Source organism: Papio anubis, chromosome 12 (genome assembly GCF_008728515.1).
Source record: "Papio anubis isolate 15944 chromosome 12, Panubis1.0, whole genome shotgun sequence".
Classification (NCBI taxonomy): domain Eukaryota; kingdom Metazoa; phylum Chordata; class Mammalia; order Primates; family Cercopithecidae; genus Papio; species Papio anubis.
This window is the reverse complement of record NC_044987.1, coordinates 2,594,721-2,612,939: the sequence shown is the minus strand read 5'-3', so window position 1 is coordinate 2,612,939 and position 18,219 is coordinate 2,594,721. Positions and strand designations below refer to the sequence as shown.

General features: G+C 41.6%; 1 protein-coding gene across 14 annotated transcripts in view; it reads left to right on the top strand.

Moving 5' to 3' along the window:
* Positions 1 to 18,219, top strand: part of NTM (neurotrimin) — a 1,410,016-nt gene that overhangs the window by 1,266,265 nt on the left and 125,532 nt on the right. For all 14 annotated transcript variants that reach the window (XM_017949128.3, XM_017949126.3, XM_017949125.3 and 11 more), the window contains one exon: positions 16,876 to 17,001. In XM_017949128.3, the coding sequence (XP_017804617.1) occupies positions 16,876 to 17,001 (126 nt within the window). The remainder of the gene's footprint in view (positions 1 to 16,875; positions 17,002 to 18,219) is intronic.

Below are 18,219 nucleotides of genomic sequence, written 5' to 3'. Positions count from 1 at the left end.
ATGTTGGCCGGGTTGGTCTCGAACTCCTAACCTCAAGTGATCTGTCTACCTCGGCCTCCTAAAGTATTGGGATTACAGGTGTGAGCCACTGCACCTGGCTGAAATCAATAGCATTTCTCTACACCAATAACTTCCAAGCTGAGAGCCAAATCAAGAACACAATCTCAATTATGATAGCCACAAAAAGAATAAGATACCTAGGAATATGTCTAACCAAGAAGGTAAAAAATCTATACAATGAGAATTATAAAACACTGCTGAAAGAAATCAGAAAAGTCAAAAACAGATGGAAAAACATTCCATGCTCATGGATAGGAAGAATCAATATTGTTAAAATGGCCATACTTCCCAAAGCAATTTACAGATTCAATGCAATTCCTATCAAACTACTAACATCATTTTTCACAAAATTAGAAAAAAAACTGTACTAAAATCTATATAGAACCAAAAAAAAAAAAAAAGACCCCATATAGCCAAAGCAATCCTAAGCAAAAAGAACAAAGCCAGAGGCATTATATTACTTGACTTCAAACTATACTACAAGGTTACAGTAACCAAAACAGCATGGTGCTGTTACAAAAACAGACACATAGACCAATGGAACAGGATAGAGCCCTCAGAAATAAAGTTTCACACCTACAATCATCTAACTTTTAACAAAGTTGACGATAACAAGCAATGGGAAAAGGACTCCCTATTCAATAGATGGTGCAAGATAACTGGCTAGCCTTATGTAGAAGATTGAAATTGGGCCCCTTTCTTTTACCATATACAAAAATTAACTCAAGATGGATTAAATGCCTAAATGTAATACCTAAAACTATAAAAACTCTTGAAAACAAGCCTAGGAAATATCCTCCTGGACATTGGCGTTGGCAAATAATTAAGGACTGAGTCCCCAAAAGCAATAACAATAAAGTCCCAAATTGACAAGTGAGACCTAATTAAACTTCTGCACACCATAATAAATTATCAACAGAGTAAACTGACAACCTTTGGAATGGAAGAAAATATTCACCAACTATGCATCCGTCAAAGATCTAATGTCCAGAATCTATAACGAAATTTAATTCAACAAGCAAAAAACAAATAACCCCATTAAAAAATAGAAGGACATGAACAGATATTTCTCAAAAGAAGACATACATGTGTTAAGAAATATATGGAAAAAATGCTCATGATCGCTAATTGTTAGAGAAATGCAAATCAAACCACAACGAGATACCATCTCACATCTCACACCAGTCAGAATGCTATTATTAAAAAGTTGAAAAACAACAGATGTTGGCAAAATTGTATAGAAAAGGGATCAGGTTTACTCTGTTTGTCAGAATGTAAATTAGTTCAGTCACTGTGGAAAGCAGTGTGGAGATTTTTCAAAGGACTTAAAACACAACTACTTTTCAATGCAGCAATCTTATTACTGGGTATATACCACAAGGAAAAGAAATTGTTTCACCAAAAATAGATACACTTATGTTTATTGAAGCACTATTCACAATAGCAAAGACATGGAATCAGCCTATGTGTCCATCAGTGGTGGACTGGATAGAGAAAATGTGGTACATATACACCATGGAATACTACCCATCCATTAAAACAAACCAAATCATGTTCTTTCCAGTAGCATGGGTGGAGCTACAGGCCATTATCCTAAGTGAACACCAAATACTGCATGTTCCCACTTATAAGTGGGAGCTACACATTGAATACACATAGACACAAAGAAGGAAGCAATAGACTGTATTGACTACTTGAGTCGGGGAGGATGGGAGAAAGATATGGGGTGAAAAACTGCCTATCGGTTGCTATGGTGCTATGGTCACTACCGGGGTTACTGGATCATTAACACACCAAATGTACCCGTGTAAACTCACAATTTACCCATGTAACAAACCTGCACATGTACTCCCTGAAGCTTACATAAAAGCCAAGAGAAAAAAAGAAAATAAAAACCTTTGAATCCAGTTTTTGGCCTATGAGAGTGAAGCTCAAAGGGAGGTCAAGGCTGATGGCATGAATTTGGAAACCATGGGTATCTGATAGTAGTTAAGCCACAGATGGGACGGAAGGGAGTTTTAGTTAAAGAAGAGGGCTGATGGTCATGAAATAGATCACGTCAACATGTAGAGTTTGACATTAAGGAGGAGTAGCCAGTAAGGTCAGTAGAGAGTAAGGACAGTGTGATAGCATCAATCCAAAGAAGGAAGGGTAGATCTGGGTCAAATACTGCTGGAAGATTAAATTATATTGAGGACAGGGACTTGGGCATTAGATTTAGTAAGATGTACCTTCTGGGATTTGGTTACACAGAGATTAGGGGAAATGATTCTATTAATAGTTGGATTGGTGAGTGCATATTTGTGTGTGTAATTCTATTTTTGATCTTTTAACATGTCCTGAGTACTATGTAAATCATCTAAATTACCATTTATCATAACCACCCTATTAGGTATTGTTATTATTTGCATTTTGAAAAAAGGACACTGAGAAGTTAAATAACTTTCTTAAACATATGTCTGTTTATACATTTATTTATTACTTATTTATTTGAGAGACAAGGTCTTGCCCTGTTGCCCTTGCTGGGGTGCAGTGGTGCAATCTTGGCTCACTGCAGCCTCAACTTCCTGGGCTAAAGTGATCCAGCCTCCTGAGTAGCTGGGTCTACAATAACACGCCAGCACAAACAGCTAAGTTTAAATTTTTTTTTTATAGAGATAGCGGTGTTGCTATGTTACCCAGGGTGATCTCAAATCACTAGGCTCAAGCCATCCTCCCACCTCAGCCTCCCAATATGCTGAGATTACAGGTGTAAGACACTGCACCTGCGCTTATAAATGTATTGAATACAAGTGAACTGTGTACTTAAAAATGGCTGAAATGATAAATGATAGATATATTTTACCACAGTAAAAACTTTGAAAAACTATGACTAGTAGATAGTAGATTCAGGATTGGAGCCTGAGTCTACTTGGCTCCCGAGTCTGAGTTCTTGGCTATGGTCATATTCTGCAGATTTCCATAGAGCCCTTACTGAATATTAATCCATTCAGATAGACACCAATGTGTGATATTTATCAGGCATAATTAGAGAGAAAAGTAGAAGGTAAGTGGGGAAGGAGGAGTGCCTAATGTCTCAAGACAAGTACTTTAAAATTTATTCTGTGGGTGGACAGAGTTGGCAAACTTTTGAACTTTTGAATTAATTCACTCATTTAGTATCAGCAATCCAGCCAATATCTAATAAAACCCTAGTGGAAGACAAGGTGTGTTTAGCTAGGACTAAATGATAAGCAACGTTTCAGACATGTAGACCTGAAAAGCAAGCATCTTGTAAGACAAGATAAATATCATGAACCAAGGCAGGAAGTACGGAAGGTGGCAGTGAATTCTTTGGTAGAACAGTCACAGTCTAGGGTGGCTAGAGTGCTAAATGGGAGAGGGCCTCGAATGAGAAAGCATGGGTGTTAAAATTATATGCTGTGGACAGCTATGATTAATGAAACATAACAGATCATGAAACATCAGCAGGAGAAATCTAAGAAAGGCATGACAACACAGGTAGAGATTTTTGGTGATTTGCAAAGCATGGTACATAGAGTGTAGTTGTTCACCTAATTCATATGGAAGAGGTTTATTACATGGTTAAACATACCAAGGGACTTAGGTTCTGAATTTTTGTCAGTTTTGAGGCACAACATCTGCTTCTATATGCTTTTCTGTAATTGGACATATTTTGGATTGAGTGGCCAGGCTCTTTGATGTGCAGAGGTAAATGAATGCTGTTCAGCGGCACACATCATTACAGTTCTCAATAGCAAGAGAAGACGCTGCCATAAAACCCACACAATTGCATTTCTTATAGTAAGTGGGCAGGTGGCCTCTTCCCCTCTGTATCCTAGATAGGGGAGAAATTCCTTCCTGAGTGATACTGGGGAGCAGATGGCCTTGTGTCAAGATTCATTGACATCCTGATGGGTCTGCTTTCTCCTGCTGGGAACTGGTGAGGGAGAAAGAAGAGTTATTGTCGAATTCCCAACTTGCCCTTTTTGATATAAAGTTCACTTGTAATTTTTTTTTTTACTTCTGTTGCTAATGCATTTTGTTCTCCCAAGTGTGAGAGACCTAGCTTCCTCTGTAGCCTTTAATTAGTTTCTGGATGATGACATCTCTACTGAGAAGCAACTGGTTGCGTCCCTCCAATCTCGGGGGGAGATAAAGGAATCTAATAAAGACATTCGGTATTTCTAGGTGATGTGTTTGACAAGCTTTGTATTAACAAGAAGTCATGTTGAAACTTTTCTCTTTCCCCAACTGCACTGCCTCACTCGCTCTAGCACTGTGACATTTCACAGGGGGATTAACAGAGCTGCTGCTCTCACTGAGAACTTGTAGTTTAAAACAGACAGACCTGCGTCTCTACCCCTCACGCTAGAGGGGAAGGAGCTTCGCCTTGATCTGTTCACCAGCCATAACCTTTATGAGGGATTTAGTGGCAATAAGGTCTTGGAACACAAAATCAATGGATAAGTTTCCTTCGAAAGCAGTGGGACCACCTCCCAGGATTCAAGATTCAAGGTCAGATAATGAGATGTGTCTTCCTCTCAGCAGCCTAGTTATTCCCTAAGACGGTGGTCACAAGGAGTGTAGGAACAACTCAGGTTTTAATTCTGGCATGGGCAATATTGGGACTCTAGCGCTAGAGAGAGGCAGAAACTCTTCTCAGGGCTAATGACCCTCCTTTGCTGAACTCAACTTTACAGTTATTTGGAGAACAAGAGAAAAATCTCTGGAATTATTTGCACTTTACTGCAGTCAGGGGGTGAGGTGTGGTGAGGACTTCACCACAGCCTTCTTACTGCAGTCAGCATAATTCCCTGCTGCATACAGTTTTATAGCTTGTGTTTGAGTGCATAACTACCAGTGCTTTTAGGCAATTAAGAATTAAAGTGCCAATGACGCCATGAAGGCAGCTGAGAATGTAAGTGAGCTTGGCGCTGTTGGCAGCCAGCAGATTGACAGCTCAGAAATGCAGGTTTCTGCAGAGCTGAGAGCCGAAAGCAGCGACCACCTGGGGACAGGGGCTTAGACTCTGTCTGGTTGACCTCCATCTGACCTGAGTGAGGCAGCCTGGGAGAGAGGAATGATTGTTACCTGAGTATCTCTTAAGGGCAAGAGGAGAACATGAGCAGAATCATGGCTCAGAGTCTAAGAGGTAACCATGACCTACACATACATATTTATGTATTTGTTTGCCTGTATTATATCAAGATGTAGAAATACAAACTTCATCCCAGGGTAGAGTAATGGCACAGACTATTACAGCAAAATGTTTTTTCTCTCTATGAGGTGGGTTTCTGAACAGAAGCAAGAGCATCCAAGGGGCAGAGTTAGCTAACATCTTCCTGATTTTGCAGACAAATGACCCCTATTGAAAATGCAGTGGGATTACAGAGGTTGAAGTCCTTAGGACTAGAACGGAAGTATGTGTACCTAGAGTGTCCCTCTAGCTGAGGCTGGAGCTGCCAGGGGCACCCCCTACCCATGAGTTCTCTGAGCCTGATTGAATGGAGTCTTGTTCTATTTCTATGAAGATCTTTTGGAGATTGTGCAAAAAGTCCATCTAGGGGAGAGAAGCAACTAATGGAGTCTGGTATATGATAGAAGTGGCAGTCACCATTGCATAGCTTAGGGTATCTGGTCACTTGAGTTTCATGAACATCATCTGCATTCTTGCTTTGGGAAGGGAAGTCACAGTAAGGTGCCAGATGCCAAGAGAGCAAAAGCTACAACGTAACGAGGCCTTGCGGTTGAGCCTCAGAGGATATGGCAAGGCTATGGCTATTGGGAACTACAGGAATAGACAATTCCTGGTGAGAATAAATTAGAAACAGTGATGTCACAACTCTCTTGCCAGCCCTGGCTCTGAGGAGAGGATGGATGTGAAGAAACCAGGCATGTCAGGAGATATTGCTAAGCGCTATAAATAAATCCTGGACAGCACATCAAGGTTGGTTTTTACAGCAAACAATTATGCTGTTTACCACGAATTGATTGAACTCTGAATTATCTCAATCACAATAGCATTCATTTGCAGAGTGATTAGTAATTCACTAAGTGCTTTCAATTATACCTACATATTTTATTTGATCCCAAATCCTTGTAGGAAGAGCTTAGATCTGAGAACAGCCACTTTCAGGCTCAGTGGCTTTGAGAACGTCATTAGAGGGGTAAAACCTCAGTTTCCTGGATTAAAAGGAAGAGTAGATGGGAAGCCCTTATTAGGTCTTCAACAAATATTCATTTTCTCCCATGAGGAATAATATTAAAAAGTCATATTTCCTATGTTTTTACTTTTGTTCTCTTCTTCATGAAATCATGTAATGAATTAGATTAATTGACTCCTTTCTCGTTGTGACGTTATTTCAAGTTTTGAGGATCTTTGGCTCGTGTACATTTTGGCTGTCAGTTTTCAGGGACACCTTATTAGAGAATCTGCAATGTGCCTGACATTCTGCATGGCGGTTTTGGATTAGTTGTGTAACCTCTCCGAGCTTCAGTTTCTCGACTACACAGTGGGGGATCATGCCTTAGGAGTTACAGTGAGGATTTACAAGGGAGCAGCAAATGTGGAACACCTGGCAAAGTGCTCAGCATAGGTGTTCAGTGTTTCTTCTCTTCCCACCCCATCTCTCCTCCCTTCGTGAACTGGTCCCTAAAGAGCGAGGCTTGGCGGTGGAGGGCAATAAAGCCAGACATGTACACCCAACCCAAAGCATGCACCGCCATACATGGAAAACACACACAGCTGGGAAACAGCTGGCTCTGTCTGGATGGCAGGTCCACATCATGATCACCGATACGTCCCTTATGTTTCCATGTTAAAAAATTGATGAAGAGACACTTCTTAGTAATTTCTTGTATGTGACCCACATAATGGGGCACTTATGATTATAGGTAGTTGCTGTGAAATTCAGTTTTTACCATTATGCCCCGAAGCCAAGAGGCATGGAATGAGGAAAGAATGGTGTGGACTTCACTCTCATATGTCTCCATCAGGAATGACTAAAACTGGGTCAAGAGGCAGAGCTCATAAAGACTTCCTTCCACATTTCAGTTGATCCTGAAAGGAACAAGTTCCAATCTTCAGAACCACTGGTTTATGACTAATCCCAAATAAATCACTAGGTTTTTTTTCCCAGGGCTTCAGGATTTTCTAGCAAACATGAAGGGTTTTACTACGGAAGGAGAGAGAAGGAATGAGATGTAACAAGTGACAAAAGGGTTCTGGTGAAGAGAATAATAATCCACCGAGGTTATGCCAGTAAGCAGCGTTCCACATTTTCAAGCTCTCATTTGGAATTCTGGATGTCTGCAATCTGACCCTTCCCTTCTTGAAAAGCATGGCAGCAAGCGCATTGCTGGCAAAAGAATGGGGTCCTGTTGCACAGCACATCCTAGCCTGGGGCCTGAGTCCTCATTTAAAGATGCTGTTTGTCCTCAAACCGTGAGCACATCAGCAGGGGGTGCTGTCCATCCCAACGTCCAAACCAAAACAGTCCCCTACTGCACTAAAAATCTCTATTTCTCTTCATATTGGTCTCTAGAGGTACACATTTTTAGTAACACTAAGAAATGACATTTAATTAATGCTTTATGTATAAAAAGTGATTTTTTTAACATTTTAATCTGATCCACAGAACATCTATTTTGAGGAGAAAAGATAGGTATTGATATATAATGAATATAATCAGAGACTCAAATGATTACCATGCACTCATACAGCTAGTAACCATGGGGTGTGGGCTTAAAACCTCGGGTTCTGATATGAAGCTTAGGGTTCTTTTTTATTAAAAGAGACCTTAGGGATCCTACAATGCTGGAGGTATATTCTATCATACAAATATTTTTGAAGGAAGGAAGGAAGGAAGGAAGGAAGGAAGGAAGGAAGGAAGGAAGGAAGGAGGGAGGAGGAGGGAGGAGGGAGGGAGGGAGGGAGGAGTGAGGAGGAGTGGGAGGAGAAGAATGAGGACAAAGAGCGGTAAATGTGGGAAGATCCAAAATATATGATAAATCCCATCTAGTCTTGTGGCAAAGAATAACACCATATAGGTAGCAATGGGGGGTACTCTTTGTTGAACTATAGTGTACCATGGGCATGGGCTAGACAGCCTGTGGATATGTGAAAGGAACAGGACCTCCTATGTGTGGGTGCATTCAGCAAAACCCAAGGGCCACTGGGTTGGGATCTGCATTTTACTGGACTGAACTCTGTGTGATGAAAACGTAGTTGGAATCAGATATAACCTTCATTTAGGTCCCACATTCACCACTTGTCAGCTGGGCGACCTTGAGCACATTACTAAAATGCTACTAATCCTTAGTTTCTTCATCTGGCAATTGGAGTAACAATAGTGCTGCCCCATAGGATTCTTACACAGGATACAATTATCTAGTAATGCGTTCAAGATTCATCCCTGCAAAGATTCTAATGCATAGTAGTTGCACAGTGTGTAGGTGTCCACAAATATATAGGTATTGGTGTTTGTTTATTCTTCATGTATATTCCTATGATTCCATGTGCATTTGCTATTTTTCTAACCCATATTATTTCTATTTAAAAAAACACTTTGTGGTGGCTCATGCCTGTAATCCCAGCACTTTGGGAGGCCAAGGTGGGTGGTTCACGAGGTCAGGAGATCTAGACCATCCTGGCTAACATGGTGAAACCCTGTCTCTACTAAAATACAAAAAAAAAAAAAAAAATTAGCCAGATTTGGTGGCAGGTGCCTGTAGTCCCAGCTACTCTGGAGGTTGAGGCAGGAGAATGGCATGAACCCGGGAGGCAGAGCTTGCAGTGAGCCTAGATCGCACCACTGCACTCCAGCCTGGGCAACAGAGCAAGACTCTGTCTCCAAAAAAAAAAAAAAACTGCAATTTTCAGCTGTATGTCCCTGAACAAGTTCCTTGACTCCTCTGAGTATCAGTGTCCTCATCTGTAAAGTGTGGGAAATAATTAGGATGACCAGTGCATCCCCATTTGCCTGAAATGCTTTTGGTTTCAGCAGTGAAAGTTTTATGTCTCAAGAAACCCTCCAATTCCAGGTAAGCCTGGGCAGTTGGCTGCCTTAGAGAGAATATCTATTTGTGGGGTTCATACAGTGAAAAATAAAATAAAGGTATGATAGCCAAACACCTGTTATACAGCAGGTATTTAATAAATGGTAATTATCAACATCATTATGTTCACTAACAGTCCTTGGGAGTAATTTAAAGATCTTGAGGAAATTCAGTCATTTCAGTTTATTTGCATTTGCATACAGCCTTGAGAGAACATAGTAATTCATTCGCTCAAAAAATTGTTGAACACAAACGATGCCAGGCATTATGATATGTGCTGACCATTTCAGTGAACAGGACACCAACAGAGCTTACATTGTACTTAGGAGAGGCAGACAGTTATGTAGCAAGCCAGGCAGGCTGGGGGTTCTCTTGTAGAAAGGGGGTTCGAGGAAGGCTTCTGTGAGGAGCTGAAATCGAAAGAATTAGACAGAACCAGTGTGAGTAGCAGGAGAAAGGCAAGTGTGAAGGACTGAGTCAAAGGTGGGCTTGAGGCATTTGAAGAGGACAGGTGGCCAGCAGGGTGTGAAAGGGAGATTGCTGTGGGAAGAGCATGGAGAGGGAGGTGGCGTCCAGAGTGTGCAGGGCCTTTGAGACCAAATAAGGAATTTGCCTGCTTGCTCCATGACACATTCATCTCTCCATTCAGTCTGGATGAGAGAAGGGAAGTCCTAACCAAGCGCATTTGCCACAGCCTGAATCCCACCTGAACCACTCAACTGTGCCTAGGCTTTGCTTGGCCCTTGGGAAAAGGTGGATTTTTCTCAAAACCAACGCCCACTTGGTTGCATCTTTCCAACCTTTCCGATCTGGGTTGGACATTCATGCACCAGGCTGTTCTCATAGGCCTTGGTGTCTCTGCGTGTGATCTGGAAGCCAGAAAGGTTAAGAGTGCTCCAGATTTGTCCCATTAATTATGTAAAGACAAAGGTCCCTAAAGAGGCCTTAGCAGTGAAGCAGCCCTTGCTGTGAGAACTGCCCTGAGGAGATATGGGCATCTCCAATCTTCAGGACAGGAGAGGCAGGAGGGGAAGCTCCACTGCCAGCCAAGGAAGCCATCAGGGATCTGTAGATCTGCATGTGCTGTGCAGTTACCTGGTCCAAGTGGCGTATGTGCATTCTCAGCCCCACAGGACTGCACAGTGCTTAATAAAGCATCCTAATTTGGATTTAATAGGATATCCACTGTGTGCTAAAAACAGCAAATTGCTATTTATTAATGACATAATTATTAAAACTCAACACCTGGGCAGTGGAAGCTGAACCAAGAGTAGGGAAATTCCTCAGAATACTGTTTTAATAATTATCTTATTTAATTATTTACATGTTTGAATTAAAATTCAATAAGAGCCAGATTAAACATTAACATAATGTATTAAACGTGGAACTCTATCAAAACAGCATGGCTCCCTTGGCTTCTGTCTTTCTTCCTAAACGTATCCTAACCACTCCTTGGTCTTTCTGTTTCTGTAATTGGTATATTTTCTAGATTCAGCTCTCAGAAGCCAGGAGGCACCACATACATGCCTGTGGGGAAAAGCCGATGACCTTTTCAAAGGACTCAACCACTCTTAGCAGGTCTAATTTACTATTGGCACATCAGTTCTCACCCCTCTGCTCTTTACCTTTCATGTGGATTCTCAAACTGGGATCTTGCCCAGACCTCCGATCCTCTGATTCCAACTGCTAACGTAATAGTAATATTCTTCCTGGATGTCTCTTATCATCTCACCATCAGCAAGTCTAAGACAGAATTAATCACACTATTGTTCTCCCCAAAAGTAGTTCCCCCTGGAAGGTCTAGGATCTCCCTGTGCAGCCATCTAGATGCTACTGAACAGAATGGCATTCCTGCTTGACCCCATCTCCCTGGTCGTCCTCCTAGCAAGCATTTGTGCATTTCCCCTGGGCATTGCTCTCCAATCCATCCCTTGCTTTTCATCTTTTCAGAGCCAACAGTTTAATCCAGGCTTTGAACATCACTGTCTATTGATTTCTGTGACTCCAGTTTCTGTCTATTTTACTCCATCTGACACAGTGTTAACAGATTCTTTTCTTCAAAATAATTTTTTTTTTAATTACAATATTCTTTTAAAAAAATTCAAATGCTTACCACTGCCTGTAGGATAGAGCTAAAATCTAGGCACTAGGCATTCAGGCACTTCCATCGTATGGCTCTCGTTCACTTCATGATCTTCTATCCCATTTTTCATTGATTCTGTCAAAATTTATGGACTGTCCATTCTGTGTTGACACTGCATATATGTGTTTGCCAAGCACATACAATATTAAAACTCAGTCATTGAGCACTTCACATTGCCAGGAACTGTTCTCGGTGCATTTCATAAGTTACTCCTATGTCTTTGAAAGAGTCTTTATGAGGTTCAGACAATTATTAGCCCCATTTTATAAATGTGGAGAGCAAGACACGGGCAGGTGAAGTAACTTGGCCAAAGTTGCCCAGTTAGAACACAGTAAAGCTGGATCTCAGCCCTGCTCTGCGCTGCCTCTTGTAGTCGGTAGACATTGTACTTCCTCAGTTCACGGATTTCTGCCTTCCCATCTGTGCCCATGCAATTCTGTCCCATTTGAAACAGCTTCGCTTTTTCTGCCTAGATGCCTGTTTCTCATTCATTGATACCTAAAATAAACTCCAATTTGAGGTGAAGCCATCTCTGACACTCTCACTAGCTGTTATCCTCCCTCCTAGTAACTCATAGCACTTAAAGTTTGTACTGTTCGTTCACATTCAATCATACACAATTTTCTAACATATTTTGCCTTATTATTCAACTCTCTGGAATGTTTATATGCCCAGTTTCCCGAAACAGATTGTAAGTTCATAGGGGGCCAGGCAAATTGGTATGTGTCTGTGTGTTCTTCATATACCTAGCACACCATTGTGTAACAGTAGGTGTTCACAAAATGTTCATTGAATGACTTTTGGCCCAGCCTCTAAAGCAAGGGTCTCCAAACCTCAAGCCATGCACTGGTAATGCTCTGTTGCCTGTTAGGAACCAGGCCGCACAGCAGGAGGTGAGCGGCTGGTGGCTGAGTGAGTGAAGCCTTCTTTTGTATTTACAGCCACTCCCCATTGCTGGTAATACTGCCTGAGCTCTGCCTCCTGTCAGATCAGTGGCAGCATTGATAGGAGCATGAACCCTTATTGTGAACTGCCTGTGTGAGGGATCTAGGTTGTGCACTCCTTGTGAAAATCTAATGCCTGATGATCTGTCACTATCTCCCATTACCCCCAGATGGGACCCTCTAGTTGCAGGAAAACAAGCTCAGGGTTTCCACTGATTCTACATTATGGTGAGTTGTATAATTATTTCATTATATATTGCAATATTACAATGTAATAATAATAGAAATACCATTGTATTATATACCATAATAAATGTAATGTGCTTGAATCATCCTGAAACCATTCCTTCCCCCATCCCCAGTTCATGGAAAAAATTATCTTCCATGAAACCTGTCCCTGGTGCCAACAAGGTTGGGGACTACACCTCTAAAGTAGACTTCTTCCATTAACAATTATGCCTGGCCATAAAATGTCTTACTAATAGTGCTTGCCTTATATTGTCTCCTTTGCCTAGGATATCTTTCCTCCTTTTCTCTCCAGATATGATTAATTTTTACTTACTCCTAGGGCTTAACTTAGGTATCACATATCTAAAAAGCCTCTTATGACATCCATGTCAAGGTTGGCTTAGATGTCTATCCTCTGTGTCCCCATAACACCTGATTCACCATTCTGTGTCACCATACATTAGAATGTTAGGCTTCTGCATCTGTTTTTATATCTTGAGCCTGTGAACTCCTTGAGGAGAAGTATGGTATCTTACTTAGTTTATGTCTCTAGTGCTTGGCACAATGCTGGTGTATGGAAAGTGATCAATGAATATTGAAGAAGGAGTGAATGAATGAAAATAAGCAAAACAATCTTAGTATGTTTCTAACAGTCTGAATGATGAGAAGTCAGATACAGAATGTATCCATGGAAACAATATAAAAATACAAGTAGCCCTATCTCACACTTGGTCAGAAGCTTCCTTATGAGGATGGCTTAACTAAAACCACAGTGCACCCTAATCAATTCAATGTAGTCTTGAATTGTACTGACAATGAGAAGTTGCCACCTAGAATATCATATTTTGACTCCCATAGCATCTTAGGCATATGCCAATTTGTTTTTTATCATTGGGATTGCTTCCCTGGTCAAACCACCTCATCTCTATGCCATGAATGGTCTGTCTTACTCACCCACGGGCAGTTTGCCTCCTTCAAACTGTATTCTTAGGCAGAATTTAAAGGACAGCAAGCACTTCTCCAACTTCTACCTCATGAGTTGGACAGTTTCCAATTATTAGTGGAGGGAGACAATTCTAGATGATTCTTCCAAGCATGAGGTGCAATTGTCTTATTTAATATACTTACTGCACTGACAGCTCTGGCCCAAACCACCTTCTATCCTACTTGGGGACTGTCCATTGTTCTCTAGTGTATGATTAGCAGATTAGCTATCATGTAGGAAGCCAGGAAAATGAACTCACAGTAAGCCCTTCCAAAGCAAGAGTAATTCATTACCCGGCCTGATTTCCACTTAAAATGTACTTTAAGTACACTTCCAACTACAAACCCTAAATCACCCTGTGTTCACAAAGTCCATCATTTTTTATTTTATTGCATGGCGTTGGCGTGACATAATCCCTTGCAGAGCTTCTCGGAGTGCTTTACAGATCAATAAATTACTTACCTGCACAGTTGAAGCAGTGTCTGCAAGGCCAGCACAGACATTCTGCAGGCAGTCTGTCCTCCAGGAAGCAAGCAAGGCTGTGCAGGTGCCAAAAGTGAGCAGGGGCAGGGCCCAGCAGATGTATGGATTGGTGTTGGGGGGTGGAGAGGGAGGTGGCTGGTGTGTGAGATGCGAATGCTCTCGTTAAAACTCTGTGAATAAAACACATCAAAGTGTCTATTTTTGCAATGATCAGTTTAAATGATTCCAGAACTAAGAGAATTTAGAAGTTTGTACCCTTCAGGCAGTCAGCAAATCAAATGCTCAGTCATTAACTCATCAATTACCTTTCTGTCCTGGAAGGCTCGATGTAGCTTTTAAAATGACACAACCATAAATTGCAATGTTATGGCTTAAAAGTCCCAGATTATAGAGCTAGCGTTCTGTCTCCTCCAACCCTTGTCCATGTTCGCTCTCCATTATTTCTGTCCCACCAAATGCTTATGGGAGTGCAATTAAATGTGTGTGTGTGTGTGTGTGCGCGCGCGCGCGTGTGTGGAGACACACACACTGCCTCTCTATCTGAAGCTCAATGAGGATGGAAATCTAAAAATGATTAACTGGTGCTTACTCTTTGTAACATCCCCTAGTTAGGACAGCAAAAACTTAAAAAGTTAAGTGAGGATCTTATTTAATATCTTATATTAATGTAATTTATAGTATAAAAGGAAAGGTGGGGCACATGTTACATAAGAGTTTACTTTAAATGCCATACAGGAGACACAAAGTGCTGTGGAATCCCCAGGAAGGAGAGGTCATATCCTCTTGAGGATCACCTGGACAGCCTTATCAAAGGGGTGGTAATTCTCTCAGATCTTGAATAATGTTAACAGATGTGGATAGGCACAGAGAAGGGTGTGAGCACTGAAGTCAGCAACAAGGGCATGGGGATAAGGAGACAGCTCAGTGCAGCACAGATAAGTACAGCACATGCTTATTAATGATGAACGTTTCAGTTGGGTGGATGCAGGACATACATGGAAGGTAGCACTGGAGGAGACAAGGGGAAGAAGGCTAAGATATCTTTATAATACCCCGTTTTCATGAAGGAAAAGATCCAACACAACTAGGAATGAGTGAGTAATGGTTCAAGTAGAGGAAAGACCAGCATTAAAATTTGCAAACCCATCTGATTTGAGTGTGAGGGCGCCACCCTGACCTCGAAACAAGCAATAAAGTCATCGCGCAGCTTCCCTGGGATCTCCAGCAGGCCAGATCACATTGTAAGCCAGGTGGATGGTGTGCTCTAGAATTGCACAGCATGGTGACTCTGAAGAGTACTTATTCAAGGCAAGAATATAACATGAAGAAACAGAAGAGTGCTGGATGGAGGGGACACTTAACTTGCCAAGAACTAAGAAGTCAAAACCAGCATCAGTAGGATTGAAAGAATATCTGCCAATGACCCAGCTCTGAGGTTATTATGGACATGTTGCACACAGGTTGGGAAGGTGGTTCCCTTGAATAACCATTATGACTCAATTCTGTAAATATTTGTTGAGCTCTTAGTGTGGATACAAATATAAGTAACACATCGTTCAGGTCATCAGAAAGCTCATGGCCTAGTGGGTGATGCTAAGCACATAACCATAGCTTAGTGAAATAAGTGTCTAGAATTGGAGTTTGGAAGCTCAATAAATGACATCTTTACTCCATTCACTTGAATGCTAAAACACATAAGACAGATAAGTAGACACATGGAACCAAATATCACATGTTTATTAGTAGTAAAGCCGAGACTGGAGAATTAGGCCCAGATGTGCAGCAACGATGAGGTTCCATGACTGGACCCCAGAAAGAAACAGGCACACACATGCAATGGCTGGATTTCCGCAGGCCCTATCCAGTCCTTGTGCATCGCTGCACGAGAGAGAGAGAGAGAGAGAAAGAGAGAGAGAGAAGTCATGGCTAACTGAGGTTTTATTCGATTCCCCACCAGGTGTATAGAATGTGCTCTGGGCACATGGATGAAGAAGCGGCAATTTGAGGTGTCCAAAAGGGCAGAGAAGTGTAGAGGGTAGGGAAAGTTTCAATAAAGAAAGTGGCATTTGCTTTGGGCCTTAAGGATGGCTGAGAGTGCACTTTGGGAGGCTGAGGCTGGTGAATTGCTTGAGCTCAGGAGTTTGAGACCAGTCTGGGCACATGGCAAAACCTTGTCTCTATAAAAAAAAAATAAAAATTAACCAGGAATGGTGGCACATGCCTGCAGTCCCAGCTACTTGGACTGAGGTGGGATTGCTTGAGCAGGGGAGGTCGAGGCTTCAGTGAGCCATATTTGTACCACTGCACTCCAGCCTGGGTGACAAAGTAGGACCCTGTCTCAAAATAAAAATAAAAATGAGGATGGTTGGTAGTTGTCCAGGAAGGATATAAGGAACAATATGGACCCAAATCCTTACTGCCCAGACAGGGCATGATGTTCTGGGGACAACAAGGGAGTCAGCAGAGGTGGGATCAGTGGGGATGGCCATGGAAATGTAGGCTGATGCTTGATTCTGCATGGCCTCATGCCTAGAAGGAGTCGAGCTATGACCAGGTGGCCATGGGGAGCCATTGGAGCTGTTTAGACAGAGATGTGATATGGTCAGAATTGCATTCTTTCAAGACGTCGCTGAATTCAGTGTGGAGGATGGCTCGTGGATATGTGTTGGAGGTGGGTGGGGGTGAGTAGATACAGGAAGAGGGTGGAGGCTAGGAGAATAGCTATTGCAGTGTTGCAGTAGAATTTATTCCCATTCGGACTCCCTGACTTTGTGTTTAAATAAAAGGAAATCAAAGCTAAATTCAAGGTAAGACTTTTTTTTGATACTTAATGTAATTCCTCTAATTTCTCATCATTAACTTATGATAGTCCATATATTTTGCTTTCTGGGCTGTTCTGCCAACTACCATGTGAAGACAACTAAGAAATGTTTCAGCAGGATTTTTATTTTCATTCTGTCTTGTCTCCACAGTATCTCCCAAAATTGTAGAGATTTCTTCAGATATCTCCATTAATGAAGGAAACAATATCAGCCTCACCTGCATAGCAACGGGTAGACCAGAGCCTACAGTTACTTGGAGACACATCTCCCCCAAAGGTAAGAGAACAGTTTGGTGCATTGCATCAGGAGGATAAATGGGGGAATTTGGGGCCCTTGGTAGGAGGTTATGGGTGCTGATACCTCCTCCAAAGGAGACTACATTTTTGATGGCTTGATGGTAATATACTCATGGCTCTGCAGAGAATACTGATGTTCTCTGCAAAACAGGCATATCCTCTAAGATCTCAGAATTCATACCTCAGTATCTCTCCAGTCCTTTGGAAATTAATCCCTGTTGTCTCCGGGTGAAATGGTGGTAGGTGTTCTGGGTGGACGTTACATGTTGTTTGATGATGGAACGAAGCTTTAGTGGCAGTTGTTCAGCTGGTTGTTTTAAAAGAGAGAAAACACATAATGATGGGTGGGCTTTAAATGGTCACATTCCTAAAAGGAGACTGTCCAAGTCTGTGCCTCTGCAGCCTTGCCAAAAATCTGCTCACGAGCTGTTTTTGTGGTTTTGTTGTTGTTTTACTCTGATTGATCCTAGAGAACAAATATAACTTAATATGTGACTAAATTGCAAAAATTTACTTTATCTGAAGCTCAGATGTTATGTAGACCAAAGTGTTGTTTTGTGCTTTCATGGATTGAACATTAAAACCTTTAGAATTTGAGACGAGATGTCATTTATTATTAAGCTAGCTCTTATTTGGGAACAAAAAAGATAAAAATATTTCATTCTTAAATATTTATGGAGTGCTTGCAGTAGTCCAGCCTCTCTTCCAGGCACTGGGGGTTACAGCAATAAGCCAAAGAGGTGAAGTTTTCACTCTCATGAGCTCACATTCTCATGAGACAGATGATAAAAAAAAAAGAGTATGCAATATAACAGGTGGTATTAAGGGTGAGAAAATAGAACAGGATGTGTTGACAGAATGACAAGAGCTTTCTTCAGAGAAGGGCTCTGAAAAGAAGATATTTGTGCAGAGACATGAATAGTGGTCCTTAATTGTGTTGCTTATTGCTGATTAATGTGAAATGTGTGTATGTGATTATGTATGTATATATATGCAGGTGTGCACAGATGGATGAAAGTGTGTGATTGGCATGAAAACGCATATTAGGGGCTGCTTTTGGCCTCAACTGCCATGGAAGGGAAAAGTAGGAAACAGAGTTGGGCAAGTTGGAAGCTGGCTTGTGAGGCAGTGCAGTGGGACATCTCGGCTGAGCCTATGGGGAGCTCTGAAGCTAGGATTGTCCTTCAGAAGCTTCCCT